At 35.4% G+C, this 17,977-nt stretch overlaps 1 protein-coding gene across 2 annotated transcripts in view; it reads right to left on the bottom strand.

The window, feature by feature from the left end:
- Nucleotides 1-823: 823 nt before the first annotated feature.
- Nucleotides 824-17,977, bottom strand: part of LOC113232841 (neuroligin-4, Y-linked-like) — a 26,053-nt gene continuing 8,899 nt past the window's right edge. Inside the window, exons 4-10 of one of the 2 annotated variants that reach the window (XM_026467690.1) lie at nt 15,600-15,800; nt 14,333-14,828; nt 13,913-13,997; nt 12,634-12,828; nt 5,255-5,406; nt 3,102-3,220; nt 824-1,970 (exon numbers count right to left, since the gene is read on the bottom strand). In XM_026467690.1, the coding sequence (XP_026323475.1) occupies nt 979-1,970; nt 3,102-3,220; nt 5,255-5,406; nt 12,634-12,828; nt 13,913-13,997; nt 14,333-14,828; nt 15,600-15,800 (2,240 nt within the window). In that variant the 3' untranslated portion in view covers nt 824-978. Of the gene's footprint in view, nt 1,971-3,101; nt 3,221-5,254; nt 5,407-12,633; nt 12,829-13,906; nt 13,998-14,332; nt 14,829-15,599; nt 15,801-17,977 lie in introns of both variants that reach the window. The other variant, XM_026467689.1, reaches the window with a different exon arrangement.

Genomic DNA, 17,977 nt, shown 5'->3' with positions numbered 1-17,977 from the left:
AAAAGCCTGATCAGGTTTACTAAGAACAAATGCATGAGAAGAGTCATGGGAGCGAAGAAAGCAAGAGATATACAGGAGCGTGACATATATTCATAGTTTCATACGTGTTAGAACATAATACAAGCTATCGTGTAGTTCTCTTCGTTGAATATTACACATGAATAGGCTAATAACAATTCAATCAGTGATGTGCGTTATAATTTTAGATAGTAAGTACTTCTGGAGAAGAAATAATTATAAATTATATTCAATATCTTTTGATATATTTATATTAGAAAAGATTTCTATTTTTGAGTTTAAAACAAAATGCAGAATCTATCATGCGAAGTCGTGATATGTAGATAGTTTGTTTTCATTGAGACCGTTGTAATGCTAATGAAACCTTCACTGCTGACCTTCAATCGATAATAAACTAATCCCATCTCTACTGCGTGTCCTATTACGTATGCCGTTCGGGGAATCGAACAAAGACCCTTTATGGGCTTGTTTATCGTCGACCGCAACGCATTCCTAGCAAAATGCTCTCTTAGACCTTGTTCTAACTATCCACTATGAGCTCACTGATATTCAGAAATTACGGTCCAGTTTGGTTGAATGGTCTGCCAGCTTTTGATACTTGATATTACCGGTAGTGTTGGCGGTTAATTGTTTTCGCTCTACAACAAAGTTTCTGACGGAGCGACCTCGTATCTAGTGCATATTTTATGTCTGCATAGGAATAGTCAATTGTCTAATGTAAATTAGACAATTGACTATTCCTTATGTCTATTTAACGTTTTGTAAATAATGAAACAAAATTTTATAATACAGTTGATTTAATTCGATAATCATATCTATTGTTTCAGAAAATCGATAACATTTTTTCTAAAAAAAATCCTCAACTCCCACACACACAACTATTTACACACACGTACACGTTTTAAAATCCGAGGGAAACACTTTTTAATCCTGTAAAGTAAAGTCTCTGGGGATTAAATGTCACACTCTCATTTCGTCAATGGCTGCTTGGGGGAGGTTAGACGCATGGAGGGAGGCTTTGCCGCGGCGGAGCGTGGCGTGAGGCCCCCTCGTTTCGTCCCCCACACGCGGACCTCCCCCCGGGGAGCCCTGTGCCGCCGAGCCGTTCGGAGGCTGGAATTTCGCCTGCCTTAACTCCTGTAAGGACGGGGAGTTATTAAACTGGCTCAAATTCTTGGGCATAGTCGCGTACCCACCCATTTGCGGGTAATTGACGTTCGGTAGCCGAAAACTGCTGTTCCGACTGCCCAGTTTGCTCGGCAACATCATGTTATCTAAACTGAGCGTCGGGCTTGGCGGCGATTTTGGCACATCTAGTGGCCCTTTAAAATTCACATTCATTACGTGGGGATCGTTGAGTTGCTTTTTTCTGTTCTGCCTCTCAACGTCAACGACTAAGCTTGGAGCGTGTGTCGGATCCATATGATAATGAGAATGCTTCCCCGATATCGTTTCGAAATGTTTCTCGTTAAAGCGTGATTGTTTCCCGCGCGACCTGGATTTATCTCTCTGATAGTATACCCCAGCGAATATTAACACGTTCAGTATCAACAGAGAGCAGCCTATAGCTATGGTGACGCTTAATGCAGTGGAATATGCAGCATAGCCTGCTGCCTCTAAATTAGCTAGAGTGTTTTCGGTGGCGTTCAATGTTTGCAAGTCTCTTCCGTTTGGCAGTAGGGTAACACAGGTGGCTAGAATTGTATCGACTGTAGTCAGCGCTGTATCTGAGTACACACTACCGTTCTTCCTTTGTTCGTTCTCATTAGGGTTTCTAGCGAGCGGGTCGGGTCGTACAATGCCCTCGTACAAGTCTTGTTCGTTGTGGTTTTTGAATAGGTTGTGTCGGGCGCCAAAGTCGTCCATACCAGCTCGGTGAAGTTCTGGAACGAGACGAAGCCAAACTGACATCTGATGTGCTCGGTAGTGATTCTTCAGTCGAGGTTTCATACCTGTGAATAAAACATGACAATGAACAAACTGAAGCTCATTCTTGCATAGTAACCGTAAAAGTAATAATTTAATTAGTTCAATTTCTATAATGAGAATGAAATTATTGCAAGAAATGAGGAAAACCACAAGTTTCCCTTAATACAAAGTTTCTTTCTCGTATTACATCCTAATTATATACAATTTTCTTTAGAAAATACCCAATAACAACAGAATACAGAGTCATGTGTGTAGCTATGAAAACATGAAATTGTTAACAAACATTCTCGTTCAGAAATTCTAAAGTAACGGTATCTATTCAGCAACTTCGACAGTCAACCCGGTGTAATAGGTCACACAAACTACGAAGGTTAATGTTTGCGGAATTATCATACAAATTGTTACCCATGAGACAAAAGTTATAATTGGGTATTTGGTCCCACTGTAGCAATTAGCCTGTTCTACGATATTGTAGTGTAGTTTGTTGTAAGTAAGAAGAGTTTGCTGGATCTATTAGCTTAGGTAATTAGCTAAGGAGAAAATATAAAAGAAATCATTCACATAATTAATTGTCCCTTCAATAATAGAGTGACGTAACTAGAAAATGATTATTTTTGGAAAACTGACTAATTAAATAGATAAGAAAAACAAAGCACGAAGTACGAAATGAACGTTAGTAAGTACAAAATAAAGCTAATACAGTCAAACGCTAAACCCACACTTTGTGTAAACAATTATGAATAACATGACGCTAATATCCCCTTTCATTATCTAAATGTCGGTTTAACGTGGCTATGAACAAAAACAAATTACATAAACGATTATTAATTTTTTTTTTATTAGATGAAGATAAGTTCCAAGAATAACAACAAAAATTACTAACAAAACATCGTTATATAAAATTTACATCTTCTTCTTGTAATAAATCTTCGAAATATTTTACTACGTCAGTAAAACTTTTAGCAGCCTTCATTGTAATGTGTAACGAAAACGTTATCAGTGAGACAAAAATGCACACGTTACTAAAATGGTACCAATGTGAGGAAAATAGGCATTGTAACCAAAACGTTACTAATGTATTGTGGCTGAACAAAGAATTTATCTTCGACCAATGCGTTACTAACTTTCTTTTCCTTCCCGAAATATTTACTAACCTATTTCCAAATACTTTTGGTGTGTCGAATCATATTCCTCCCAGTTTATGCCTTTGAATTTATTCCTCTCTCTCGAAGCAGGCAGTAAGACCTCTTGTCGAATATTGTCATTCGGGTTCCTGTAACGAAGTAAACAAGCGTTCATGCGGGTAAATATAGATATTTTTTGCATGTGATTTATCCTAATGGTTTTCGGAGAGACGTTTATTTGTAAATGATACATTTTATGATTGCTTTCGAATTGCTTCTGGGATTTCTTGACGCATGTGATTTGATATTGGTTGTAGTTATCTGTAGAGTTACATAACCCAATTTATATCATTTGAATGACGATATCAATAGCCCAATAGATTGCACAGTGGGCGCTGGATGAGTGATTCCGAATTGGGAAAAAAATGAACTTTTCTAAATTGGTTGAGTCCTGGATGTTTTGGGTAGTGCTTCAAAGTGAGTTCGTTGCTTTGGTACTCATAGCAGAGGGAATTCCACGTGCTATGATTACAATATTTGTAACCGTGTAACTGGTGTGATTGTTAGACACATTATTATTGCTTATGTTACATTTTCGGCAACCTATCACAAAGCCGAATTTTTTTTTTGTCCGAAACAATGTTTCTTCGAAATTTCATTACACCGAAAACCAAATTATAATGAAACAGGTGTTCTTTCAGGATACGTTGAATGTTTATCGCAAAGACACGATTAGGTTCGGTTAGGTTAGGTTAAGTTAGGTTTAAAAGAAAAAAACATTTTCCTCTCAAAATTACTTTCGAGGTTATGAAATTTCGACCAAACGTTATTTCTGGAAATTGTCATTTCGGACTACTGATAGGTAACGTAGATTTTCGGTCGATGGTATCCTTAACACTTTGCACTTTTATCTTTTAGCTTATTTTTCTTATTATTTATAATTTATCAATCAGATACGTGATTCGATCATCTATTTTCTTTTATAACTTACTTGTATGAATGTGTTATCAAAATTCCAGAGTATAACCTATATTATAAACCTTGCACAATTGCAATCTTTATTAACCTTACGTACCAAGAACTTTACTGAAACGGATTTTACGTAACAAAAAGCAGAAAAGAAATGAAACAATATCATATGAATTTTTACTACAATGAATGGTGCAAGGAAATTTTTGTTCACCTTTCAATGATTCCGTTTATCAAAAGCTTTAAAACGCTTTCAGCCTAAATTAGATCCTCCAACGACAATGGAGCTTTATTCGGGAAGTTCTATTCTATTCACCTTCCAAGTTTCTCTTTAAATCTATTAAACCTTTGAATGCTAGCTATAACTTCTTATCAATTATGTACACGCTCGCTTAGCAATTACGTAATTCATTTAAACCTTGCACAAGTATGATTTGACTACTCGAAGTTCACCATAGCATTGTCTTATTTAATGCAGTTTGCAATATCTAAACGGTACATATTTGCATGTTTACGCCAGATTAAAGTGAATCGCTGATGTTATTCAAGTCTTAGGTTCATGTTTAATGTATTGAACAGTTGTGGACCAAGTTCAAGTCCTTGGGGACACCTCAATCAGAATTTGAAATAGAAATGTTTGGCTAGTTGGTTTTAGATCGGTGTGTATTTGGTGTTAGTGGGTTTAAATCTTTTACAGCAAAACACGTGACATTCGCCAAACAATTTAGAAAACCAGTGATAATGAACGATTGACAGTAGATGCTCTAACCGTGTCGTTATTTGTTATATAAATCGTTCCAATGTAATTAATTATAAGAAGAAAAACTTTTAGATTTAGTTTAAATATTCGATGGTGCTTATTTAGGACCAGTTTATTTAGGTCATGTGTATTTAATAAATCCTGTTATCTTTCAAACACAATTTTGTTAACAATCGAACTTCAATTATTGGTATTACTAGCAAAATTAACATCGTCACAAAATTGTATTTACATGAATATATTCGGTGAAATAGATTTTTTTTCGACTGAAGCTGCGTCATCGTGGTGTAACTTGAGTATTCTCATTGACAGAGACTTGTGCAGAGCATCAGTTAGATGTAAATAGTTTGAACAAACCAATACCAAACCGTAAGTTTTAAATATCAAATCAAGCACTTTATAAATCACTGAAGCTTGAAGGAACAATTCAGTTAAACAAAAAATTATCGCTCACCCAGTCCTAGCAAAGTTGGCGACAAAAAGCATAATAGATTCAGAGAGCGCTATCTCTGACTTTGTGTAATTTTGTGGAAAGTGTCCAAAGCCGTCGACTAGTGGTGCTCCGAAAACGTATGGCATCTCTTCACCGTGAACTGCTCCCATGCGCTGCAACAAAACAAGTTTATTTGTAAATAATCTATAAAATCAGTTACTGTGCAAACCGTACTTTTATTCCCTATTTCAACACCTCAGTCGTTGAGGCGAGGTCTATTAATTGAATATTCATAGCGATTTCCATCAACGCACTACCTTTCTAAATACAGTTTACTTTGTGGCTATTTTGTTTAAAATTGTGTATGTTGAACTTTAAAATTTTATTTGATTGGAAATAATAAGCGTTTATTTTATCGCATTACTACGTGTATAATACTTAAGTGAAAAGAATAGCATTTCACGTCACATTGTTTATTATGTGTCCTGTGCCATTATATTAAGTAAATTAAAATTTGTGTCAATCGGCAGGTTAAGGGGTTTAAAATAGTAGAATTTTAACGACCGGTAATAATTATATAATATAATAATAATAATAATAATCATTTATTTCGGAACTGGGTCCATAGATTGTTAGTTAAAATTACAAAATGCTTAATTCTAAGGGTTAGTTACACAATACAAAAATTACAAAAAACGAAATAAAAAAAGAAACAAAATAAAACTATGCGACTGATCATATGCTATGAAGTCGCATCCAGTGTGCGAACATCGGCGAGTCCCAGCGTGCAGACAATGCGCTCAGGTTGCGGTTGGGGCTGCCGCGCAAGCGTCTTAGCATCGAGGCACACCTCTTGCGCATAATGGCTGCAAACCAGTCTGTATGCGACTCCGCAAACATCCCCGAGGCGCTACAATAGCGCGGCAGCCCTAGCAACACCCGGAACGCGTTGTTGTATTGCACGCGCAGGCCGTATAGTTGACCCACAGACTGCACGTGTAAAAGGACTGACAATAAGATTTAAACAGTGTAATCTTTACTTGTCTCGTATAGCGTCCAAACCTGTGGGCCAACATGTTACAACGAACAGCCAACGACCCAAGTACTTAAATTTCGCAACTATTTTTAAAGGAGCGCCGCAAAGTGTTAGATTAGGTATAATATTGTAACACTTAGTACTTAGTAATAATTAGGTATCAAGAAACAATTCCCTTTATTTGTGTTACACAAAATTCTCGGTTACCTACCCTTTTGTGATCGAATCTCAATTAGTTGTAAATTTGATAACATTCAGAATTATCTCTATAATACTACATTAGATAAAGCAGCTCATGTTCGACAAAGCAATCAATTGAGGTTTAAGCCTCTATAGGTTACACAAGCCCAAGAGCGATAATGTTGCAGAGTTGGTAAGTATTGCAAGTAGTATGTAATCGAGAACCACTTAAATAAAGAGCCTGTTATGATATCTACAGATTCTGCTTACTCAGATTTGTGAAGGAACTCTGCAGTAGTCAAGGAGAATAAATGGATAGAGTTGGAATTAATATTAGTAAAATCACATTTCAAACTAGTACCTAAAAATGCTACCAATAAATGTTTAATTTTATCTTGAAGTTTGACCTTCTTAGAATCAAACTTATGGCGACATGTTTAAGTGCATATTTCAATTGTTTTCAGTTTGCAATCACAAATTTACTTTGAATTTAGTGACATAAGGTTGTTTTAGTCAAATGTGTTTTTTTTGTTAGTTTGTCCGTTTAGATCAGCTCTATAGAATATCTGTACGTGTGATTTCAAACTTAACAAAGTACGCATATAATACGCATAACAGATAACATATAGACTGCTAAATTAGATTTCGATTTATGCCATGCTTGAAGGACTGCGCAAGAGTTTGCAACAACAATCGGCATTATTGGCAACTCAACGCACAGCGATGCAGCGGAACCGCCTCGATTCTCTATTATAGCCGCCCCGTCCTGCCTAACTAGCCGTCTTTAGACCCTTTCATTCATTAGTCCACTACAATTAAGTGGACATGAATTTAAGAGACCTTATGATGATACTTTGACTATAATATTATTTAACGTTACTGAAGTGAAAAGATCGTCTGATGTAGATTTTATGATATGAATATTGACAAACACTCGAAAGTAGAAAAAATATCAGAATATGAACTATTAATTAAGTAAAAATATCAATATATATACCTTTAACTGCCTCCGTGTCCGAACGGTTACCATGCCGGCATGGCAATCCTTTCTAATATAAATATATCAAAAGATATTGAATATAATTTATAATTATTTCTTCTCCAGAAGTACTTACTATCTAAAATTATAATGCACATCACTGATTGAATTTAACTGCCTCTGTGGCCCAACGGTTACCATGCCGGACTGCCACGCAGAGGTCCCAGGTTCGATTCCCGTGCCGGGAAAAATGTTTGTATGGCTTACATTTATTTCTCTCGTGAGTTTGGGTGTAATTTGTGGTTGTCTATGTGTGTGTCCATGGCACCCGCGACACAGGGTTTCCCTAGTGCGGGGCTATGTTGAGTGTATGAGTTATTTATTTATTATTTAATTTTTCTTGTCTAATTCTTAAGTCTTTATATTCTGAATCCAGTTTTAGCACAAAATTACAAAGTTGCTTTATTAATATTTATAAAGTCTAAGTCTTCAACTGTGTATGCATACAAAGTATGTAGAATACACTTGGTGTCACTACACTACAAGCATAAGTGTTCCAGACTATGCTACTTTAGCAATGTTTATTGGAATGTTTGTGGTTGTTTCAGACTTTGAATAGGGTATAGTCTAATATAGAGATGATGATTTAAATATGTTATATCATAGCATGATCGTGACGTGAAATAGAGTGTAACAGGAGAAAACATATAAATGTATTAAATAAACAGCATTAATAAACAGGAACTCACAAAAGTGCATAAAAACAGCTGTTTGACTAAACCCTTTCTTTTTGTTACGATGCCAAGTGACAGAACAAACTGTTCTTGCACCTGGTGGTAAGCGACACGCATATCTATAACGTTGCAGTGCCATTCAGAGGTTTAAATCACAAAGATCTGAGGGCACTGCGCTGAGTCTTGTTCTGAGACAGAAGTTGACAAGTCCTATGTGCCTGTAATTTCACCAGCACCCTTATCCTGCGAAACCAAAACGAACTGCTCGCAAACTGCTTAGCGGCGGAAATAGGTAAGGTGGCAGTACTTCCCTGGTCGAACGTGCTACTAAATTTCTTACTTCTTCTAAAATTCTTACATCGGGATTTACTAATTAACCGTGTTAATTAAATTTTTATTGAATTGATATTCAATTATTTTTTGTGAAATTACTCCACTAGTTTGTTATGATTAATAATACAAAGATCGAACACTCAGAAAAAACACTCAGAAAAAATTCTTTCGATCCGGTCGGATTCGAACCGACGTCTTCTTGCATACCGTGCCAGACGCTATACCAACTAAGCCACGGAACGAACCAACGGACCTCACCAATTTTTCTATGTGCTTGCGTCGTGTCTTTGTACTTGGTCTTTCAACGACTTTTTAGTCGTAGCGCCATCTATGAGAAATCTATGACAGATTGATCACCCAGTTAGTACCTTTACAGCTACCAGTCCTGGCGAGAGATGTCGCTATTCACTGTATTAATTAAATTTTTATTGAATTGATATTCAATTATTTTTTGTGAAATTACTCCACTAGTTTGTTATCCGGTCGGACCGGATCGAAGGAATTTTTTCTGAGTGTTTTTTCTGAGTGTTCGATCTTTGTTTAAGTTGTAACAACAATATCAATGTGTCATACTTGCAATCTATGTACGTGTCTTATGCGCACATCAGATATATCCATTATACGTACAACTGTGTATTTATTGTGGTACATATATCATGACTAGTTGAGAAATATCTTGCATCTATTATTTTTTCAATCCTCCGAACCAAATACCGCAGCCAAATGTTCTATCCGTTCAATAACTCCATTCAAATGTGCCATAAGCGTCGGTTCAGAAATAGGAATCGATTTATGATGCCTTTTCAAAAGCGACTATTAATTTGGATTGCAAGTGCTGTCAGTGTATAAAGAGATTTGTGCCAAGAAAATGTCTGATGTAAACGTAATGTTGGCACGATAAAACATCATCATCCATCCAGCCAAAAAATGTGCTGAAATAAACTTCCCACAAAGATTGCCACAACGGCCTGCTTACGCTGTTGACATCCATCCCGCAACAGGGTCGTTGGTTCATGTTGTGAGTGGTCTGCCCACGCTGCATCTTCCGGCCACACCGGCCATCCGTGCTACAAGCATTGTATTAGTGTTTCTTAGTATTTTACTATTATAGAACCTTGTAGTTTTTTTCGTTGTGCTAAGCCGTGGACCGATTCTAATACTTTCGTCATGAAGTCACCATAAAGTATTATTCGATCTACTTGTAGTTGTCAGCAAAGCAAGAATTATAATTCATCACGATAAATTATTCGCTAGTTGAAGATGTGAATTTACGAAAAAATTTTTCAAAGAACACCACACTGGACATCTGGTTTTATGTTTATTAAATCACATACTTCTCTATCCAGCTTGGCAAGCATGGTGCCAATTTTTTTCTTTCTTACTAATACATAATATTTGTTAAATTTAATCTGGAATTCGGCTTAATAGAGGAATCTAATTTCTAATTTCATTTGAATATACCTCGTTCACTATTTGCAGCGTTCGAGCGACCAACATAAAAGGATCGAGCCATCCAGCTTGAAACATTTCAAACGAACAGTTAATTTATTATTCTAATACTAATGGTCATTAAGTCGCGGAGACTGACAAATTTAATTTATATGAATTTTTCAAAGATAAAACCAAGCTTATACAGATTCCAAAAGATCCAAACGTACAGTTTTAATTTTCAGAAAATGTTTTTAAAGCAAATTGAGCCATCTTTTCAAGTAAGTGTCTGTTTATTATTTAAGGTTTTTAATATACCGTGATCAATAAGTAATTACAGCAGCTGCTATGTTTTCTTTGCTTAACAGTTTATCTATGATTTATTTGTTACTTGTCAAAATTTCGTTTAAGTTTTTACGCATTTTGTCCCGAAAATAGATCACGTAAATCATGCAATATCCTTCTTACTCTATTATATAGTGGGTCGTAATTATTCAATTATAGACATTCAATTGTACCAAAATTGGGACTCGTATTACGAATATTACAGTTCTAACCATTTTGAACCCTACGGGACTATCAGATATTGCTTTTCTCCCAGAAATACCATAAATATTCAATACTTTAATTAACTAAATTATATTCGGTAGAATTTTAAGGGAAATTGGTCCTGAAACCGCCTCACAATTTATATATTAGTTAAACAATTTTGTAGGCGTTGCTTGTCTGTCCGGGTTATTGGTAGCCTCACCGTCATGGAGGAATACAAGATCTCCAAATTAAATTGGAGGTTACATTAAATATTAAAATTGTTACTACTCACCAGCTAGTAATAAGTTATTATTGATTGACTTGACATTAACAATTGCCCATTTAGGCGTAACGACCTGTTCTAGTTGTTTCAGGTTAAATTGCTTATCTTTAATGAAGCTCTTTTGAAATATTTGATGTTGAAATAGTTGTATGCTAAATTCTTCCAAATACTTTGCAATTATTTCTTTAAACGTTTTATTTGTAATTTTGTCTTTGTCTAAGTCTACACAAGCCTTATGTTTGCTAAATATATTAAAATTAAATTAAATAATAGAATTCCCTGTCTGCAGATTTGTTCTCTGAACGTTTAATTTAGGTCTATTCAAGTCGAGAGTGAATGGGCATTCTATTGGTGTGTATGCTCCATTGTCGTCCTCATTGTCACTTTCCGTCGGATGAGAAAGAGGTCAAATGTGCACTTATTTTATCTATAAAAACAGTGCTAAATATGTTCCAATTAAAGGTAGGAAATAGTGGTTCATCACAACCTGTGACAATGATCCTCTTCGGAGAACTAAACATATTTTGTGACAGAAAAATAGTTGCCAGCCTTCTACCTACCGGAAGCTTCATGAAGCGAATTCAAAACTTCTGTGCGAGTTGTTTCTCTTTCTTGCCAAAAGAATTTTAAATTATATTTATTTTCGAGCACTTAGGTTTTTACATTGAAAATAAAAATTTTTTTTCGGTACTAAATCGCGTATTTGTTTTTTTAAACCAACCAACGTTTCAGGACATTAACGGGTCTCATGGCTTGTGTGAAAAAAAAAAACGCAATTTAGATCCGAAATAGTATTGCAATCATTGCTTAATTGGGGGTTCTTAAAATAGGGCACCGTGTTTAGGCCAAGAGACTTTGCCGAGTGGCCTAAGTAAGAGGTACGAGATTTTAAGACCTAAGTAATTATTAACGATTGCATACAACATTTTTTTCTAAATTAAATTATTTAAAGACTATTTGTTAACAATCCACGACAACAAACTCAAACAGAAGTCAAACAAACGTTACAAAACAAAAACCAAATGAGAACAGAAGTTTCCATGATTATCCAAGTACCGTTTATATTTTTAACCGACGTCAAAAAAAGGAGGAGGTTTTCAATTCGACTGTTTCTTTTTTTTGTCTGTATCTTACACGATAACTGTGGTATTTGTGAACAAATTTTAATTTTTTTATTGGAAAGAGGGTACCTCCATAGTAGTCCCATTTAATTTTGAAGAAAATCATCCACGTCTAAGGGTGGCTGCTCACGCATGAAGATTCATTTTTATAAATAGCGCCTAAATTTTATTGTAAGGAGCAATTATTTTAATGGTTGATTTTGCTATTCTCCAATTCAAGGCCTTTTTCTCTCTCAATATACTATGAGTAGTGAGAACCGATTTCTATTATCTCCTGTGTCAAGTTCCGTATAGTGGCAAACTAGGGGACGAATCCGGGTTTGCGCACTTTCTGGTAAGCGATTTCAATAAAACTTGGTAAATATATGTAATTCCACGTACTTTTGAGGTCGGTTTTTTTAGTACTCTGTACTGAGATTATAACCAATCAGGACGCAGCAGAGCGGTTGAGTAGCGTCATAATTGATAATTTAATTAGCAAAAATACGCCGTTCTATTTTTGAAACTCATTATAGTTCTGTACTCAAAACTTTTTAGTTTGTAGCGAGTAACACATACAATAGAATTTTATTTGGAACTAAAAAGAGCGCCTTTGTGATATGGTTTATGAAATTTAAATTGATAGATCAAAGTACAGGACAAGAAAAAAATAATTTTATTTCCAATATCCATTTAGTTTAGGTCGTAGTTGTTTGTCTATTTTGTCCTTAAAACTTCAAGCTTATTAAAATATTTATTTTTTTATTACATATGTAAACTCAATAGTGCATCTTACTTGTGGATAATATCCGTCTTTAGACTGATAGTCGAATACATAGAAGAACGTCTTAGTAGGTCTCCTAGGGCCGTCCTCGTCACTCGGCACAAGTTTGGGGCCACCACTCAACAAATCTCCACTTTGGACCAGTGGGGCTATATATTGTGCGTCGGATAATGCTGCTACCATTGCGTCTCTAGTATTGATAGGATTCTGTAACAATAAAAAAAATATTGTAGTTTATTTATTTTTTGAAGAAGATGAATTTCCCGGGGCGCCATGAGATCGTAGACAGTACGATGAAAAGTAATAACTGCTCTATTCTCCTGGCAGTACGGTTCAATTTAGAAAAATAAAAAATATTGTCGCACTGAGTTACTGAAAATTTAATTTTAAAGGGCCATGGTAATTAACAGAATCTTTAAAATTTCAATATTACAAAGGAGAAAATAATATTACAGGAAAGCTATATTATATCGCACGTCAATGTCGAAAATCTCGAGCTTTCAAATTCAACCTTATTTTCAGAAATTTTAATCAACATTTTCCGCAAATGGTTTTTATGTTTAATGATGGTATTGGTTTCAAGGTGCGATGTTTAATGAATCATTTGATGTGTAACACTTTCTGTATTTTAGATTAGAAATACAATTATGATTTAAACTGCGAATCCTGCTCGCTAATTCAAAAGACAAAACAATCCTAATTTAAACCGTAGGATTACCGTTCCACAAAGATTTAAGAGGATTTATCACTTGGGTGAAAATTTTCTGACAAGTCGAATTGAAGTCTTTGGATTATCTACAATCGATAAAACCATTGAAAACTGCTCAAAAATTTCTAGTCGAAGTTTAAATTGAATTTGGGACTAGCGATTGGGTCTGTGCAAGTTCAAAATGTTTACTTAGGATTTGATCGCCAAGATCATACGAAAACAAACTTCGACAACGCAGTGACACTATTAATCGAAGAATTCAAAAGTTTGGGAGTTGGAACACAAAGCACGGAGTTATGTTTATTGGAAGTAGACTTTGATGAAAGAATCAAGAAGTCTTCAGAGAAAATGGAGTCTTTTGAAAGAGCCTATTGACATATCGTAAAATAATCGACAGATAACTTGGAAAATGTTCATATATTCTTGCTCAAAACTAAGCTGAAATATGCTAAGTGCTATTACTGCCTCTTTGTATAAAAATTAATTCGTACTCCGAGAGGAATGGTCAAGAAAAATATATATATACTTGAATTGTAGTTAAAAATTAAAAGCCCTACGATGTAATAACAAACAAACCTCTACCGTTCTTTCCCAGTCGGTGTATTCGTTGACAATTGTGTAGAAAATTTCGCTTAAGTGGTAGGTGTACGCATTTCTTACATATGTCCTGTAAAAAATAAATAGAATCAGAACAATTTAGAATTTGACGCCCTCAACAACAATGTACTCCGATATTTTCAATGAAGTAGCTCAGTCAAGATTGTATATATATATTATAAATACCTCATTTCATCGTACAATATGAGGATCAAATAAATACTTGGTCTTTGAAATAAATCTTTCCACATTTTATCTCAAAAATCAATCTTCAAATTCTGCTTTTAAAATATCAATTCCATTTATGAGTGCACTCAGTCGCAATATATTGCGTCGACGAAGCCATTTCATCGGATTTACCGAATGGCCACTGCGCAGACTTACAATAGGGACTTTATTACCTACCTCAGCATGCGGTCCCTCTTATCCGGCTCTATGCCATTCTGAACATCGTGAGCTGAAAACTTCCAAAGCGCTTCACTAGTCGCCACACCAAACAATAAGTCGTATTTATTCTGGAACAATCTCCGTCCACTATCACCCCTTTTTATATGAATGTTCAAATTCAAATTCATATTGTTCAAAGGCCCGAAGCTTGGGAAATCTCCCGTGGAGTACATTGTTAGGAAGTCTTTTGCAAAGTCAGTCTTGATGACCACTCCATCAACTGAAGGACCGAACGCTGTCAAGAAGTTTGGTGGTGATATGTCAACTGACAGCAGTTCTTCTATCGTCGCCTCTCGTAAGCAATCTACTATAACTTCATGGTCTTTTGTCAAGTCTTCTGGTATAGTACAGTTCATATGCTTTGCGAGTTTCAATGAATAATATACAGGGTCATCTACTATCGCCCACGAACTAAGTGCCGAGCCCGATAGTAAAATTGAGCGGTGGAATAAACCTGAAAATAAAAGCTAGAATCAATATACTGTAATAATAGAAAAGTTTTAGACGACACTTCTTTCCTAAACTAAAATGTTATTCAAGAAAGCTCGTAAACAAAACAAGGTCGTGAAAGTTCCTGAGATATGTATCGTGTTGACTTCATATCTGAAAAGTTTTCGATGCCTTCTAAAACCTGTTTCTTTAGCCGTGGAATTCGGTTATGAATGAACTTTGCTTCTTCATATTTCAAAATATTGTGTACATTGGCACTATGAGAATTTACTCGTAGTATAATCGTATATAGAAAGCACTTCCTAAACTATTACATGGTTTGGTTGATATAAACTGAATTTCGTGTTTATGTTGGTAGACGGGGACTTAATTTCCGAACTACTAATAGAATTGATATGTCCACAAATATCATGAACCGTTATTAATCACATGCACCATACATCCTCACTGGCACTACAAGAGCTTTATCTTGCTCTAAATTACTTATGAGTTGCTAAAAATTTGAACAAATCGAAGTATTCCACATGTCATCTAGTGTAACTTCTAGGGAATTTATATTAGTATTCACTTACAATTAAGGTAAAATAATAATGGACCTGACTACCACATGCAATTGAAAAAAAGCAATGGAATTCACTCAATGTTAGAAAGCTTATTTTATGAATTGGGCCGCCAGGGAATCAAACCTGCCTGCTAGTCCAACGCCCACAGTGCAACCCGTTGGGTCATGGAAGACGTTAAATGAAATCTTGGTTTGAATTAACCTAATACATACCTGGCATAACAGTAGGAGATATCATTAAGAAGTTGATACAAGCAGCGCCCGAACCATGCCCCATCAGAGTTATATTCGTTGGATCGCCTCCAAACAACGCAATATTCTGTTGCACCCAGTGTAAAGCTGCTATTTGATCCATAAGCCCGTAATTCGCTACACGGGCTTTTGACTGCGGTGATGGGTTGGCATTGAGAAAACCTGCAAAATTATGGAATAGTTTAATCTTAAATGAAATACGAGGAACTTCAGGAAGATTTACGGTATCAATATTATTAAGGGAGACAGGAAACCGGCAGTTGGAAACTGTTACCATTTTGGTTGTAACCAATAAAAGCAGATACGACAATGCCCATTTGTCATGATCTATGAAAATGATAATGAAGAGCTTACTTCAGTTGGTGAATGGCCTAAAATAGCTAATACAGATAAGAAAATAAGGGCGCAGATCAAGTAGTTGATGATAAATGATGAAACACCTTTGTTTTATTTATATTAAGATAATTATACTCAAATGAAACTATTTACAAGGCATATCTATCTGTGAAACCAATTATTCCAAAAGTATGACCATAACTTTTGGAATAATTGGTTAAGTAGTAAGAAGTAAGCAAGAACTTTAATAATGTGCCAGATAGCTATTACAATTACCGTTTTTTTTATGATATCAAGTTACGGGACGAACAAGTCGTGAGCTTGATGGTAAGCTACACGCTTGTCTATAACAGTTTCATATCTGATACAACTTGCATGTCAAAAAAATTTCGCTAAACAAAATGTGTGAATTCTTGAAACCGCACTAAGCCAACGTGGCGAATCTCCCCAATGAGAATATCAGAAAAAGTAAGAAAGTGTGGAAAGTTAAGATTGATTGACACACATAAGTGACACTAACAGTAATGAACAATAATAATACCAAGTGACGGGACGGTCAAATCGTGCACCTGGTGGAAAGCGCAGGTGGAGTTGTAGTACCACTCAGAGCTTTAAATCGCAAAGATCTGAGGGGCACTGCCACAGCGCCCGTCACCCTGAGACATAAGTTGAAAAGTCACACGTAATTTCACCAGCACCTTACCCTTCAAAACCGGAAAACAGTAATGGTCACATTACTGCTTGGCGGCAGAAATAGGTAAGGTGGCAGTACTTCCCTGGACGAACTCTTTCACAAGGACCTCTATTACTACTAAACCTGGACTCAAACTAGGAAATTCCTTGTACTGTGAGTACCAGAGCAATGGAATTCACTTTAGAATTCACGTAGACGTAAAGGCCCTCATATATATTTATTTACTTTCATGTAAACAAAGCTGACCTTTATGTGTTATCTAATGTACTTCACGTACAATTTCATGTACCCAATGAAGGACAAAATTAACTGTCAAAATGTTAACCACCAATTCCATTATCCAACGCATATTTCAATATGCCAAACCATGTCACTCTTGTATCTATAATCTTCAATTTGGTAAACCTTTATAAATTGGATTTAAATATAACTACGCAAGCGCATGTTGTTAATATTTTTAATTTAAGGAAGAATATAATATTTCTTACTTGTAAAAGGGAACGTCGAAGGAAAGAGAGACAGAAGAATACTAAAACAACATGACCGACAAGAGCCTAGTTCTTAATTATGAAGAAAAAAGAAACAATAGTACGAAAAAAGTCCTAAAGATGGACATCATACCATTGACAGTATTTAAACTAAATAAATGCAATGCAATAATTGGTTTCTTTAAAAAAAATATCTCTGGGAATATTGGCAAGTTCAAAATGTCAACGATGTTTTGATGAAAGCAGCAAGAAAGCTTTTACACATATTCGTTCGCATAAATGTTACAACAAAATACAAATAAAAAAATATTGTATCGTGTCTAGACGCAATAGACACAAATAAAATAACCACTTCAATCTGGAAAATCTTTACAATCTAAATGAAAGAATCAAATTAGCTGAACCAATTTCAATACGTTTTGCATTCCAATTCATTTTCCATTTATATTCCGTCTCAAATCCGGAGTTCTCAAGGGGCAGGTTTATTTCAAGAGTGCATTACATTCAGGCGAATCCGAAGCGAAAATATTGTGAGTTCTTTCTCAATTGTTTTAAAGGTCAATTTAGGAGAATCAATTTGAAAATGAGAGGTTTTATTACTATCGTTACAGGCCACGTAGTCTCTTGGTAGTCTGTATTTTGTTTATTTTAGTTAAGGCCATGAAAAGGAAACATAAATTAAGAAAAACAAAAGATGAAATATTTAATTGAATTGGGTTCAAAGACATGAGCACTATTACGGTAATGACACTTATTAAAATAGTTATTTTTGGTATAAGTGCGGAAAGTTAGTCATTATTCACGAGTCTCGAGGCTTCTTG

This window comes from Hyposmocoma kahamanoa, unplaced genomic scaffold (genome assembly GCF_003589595.1).
Source record: "Hyposmocoma kahamanoa isolate Upper Pololo Valley unplaced genomic scaffold, ASM358959v1 78, whole genome shotgun sequence".
Classification (NCBI taxonomy): Eukaryota; Metazoa; Arthropoda; class Insecta; order Lepidoptera; family Cosmopterigidae; genus Hyposmocoma; species Hyposmocoma kahamanoa.
Note: the sequence above shows the minus strand (reverse complement) of the source record. Positions and strands in the feature narration are given on the sequence as shown.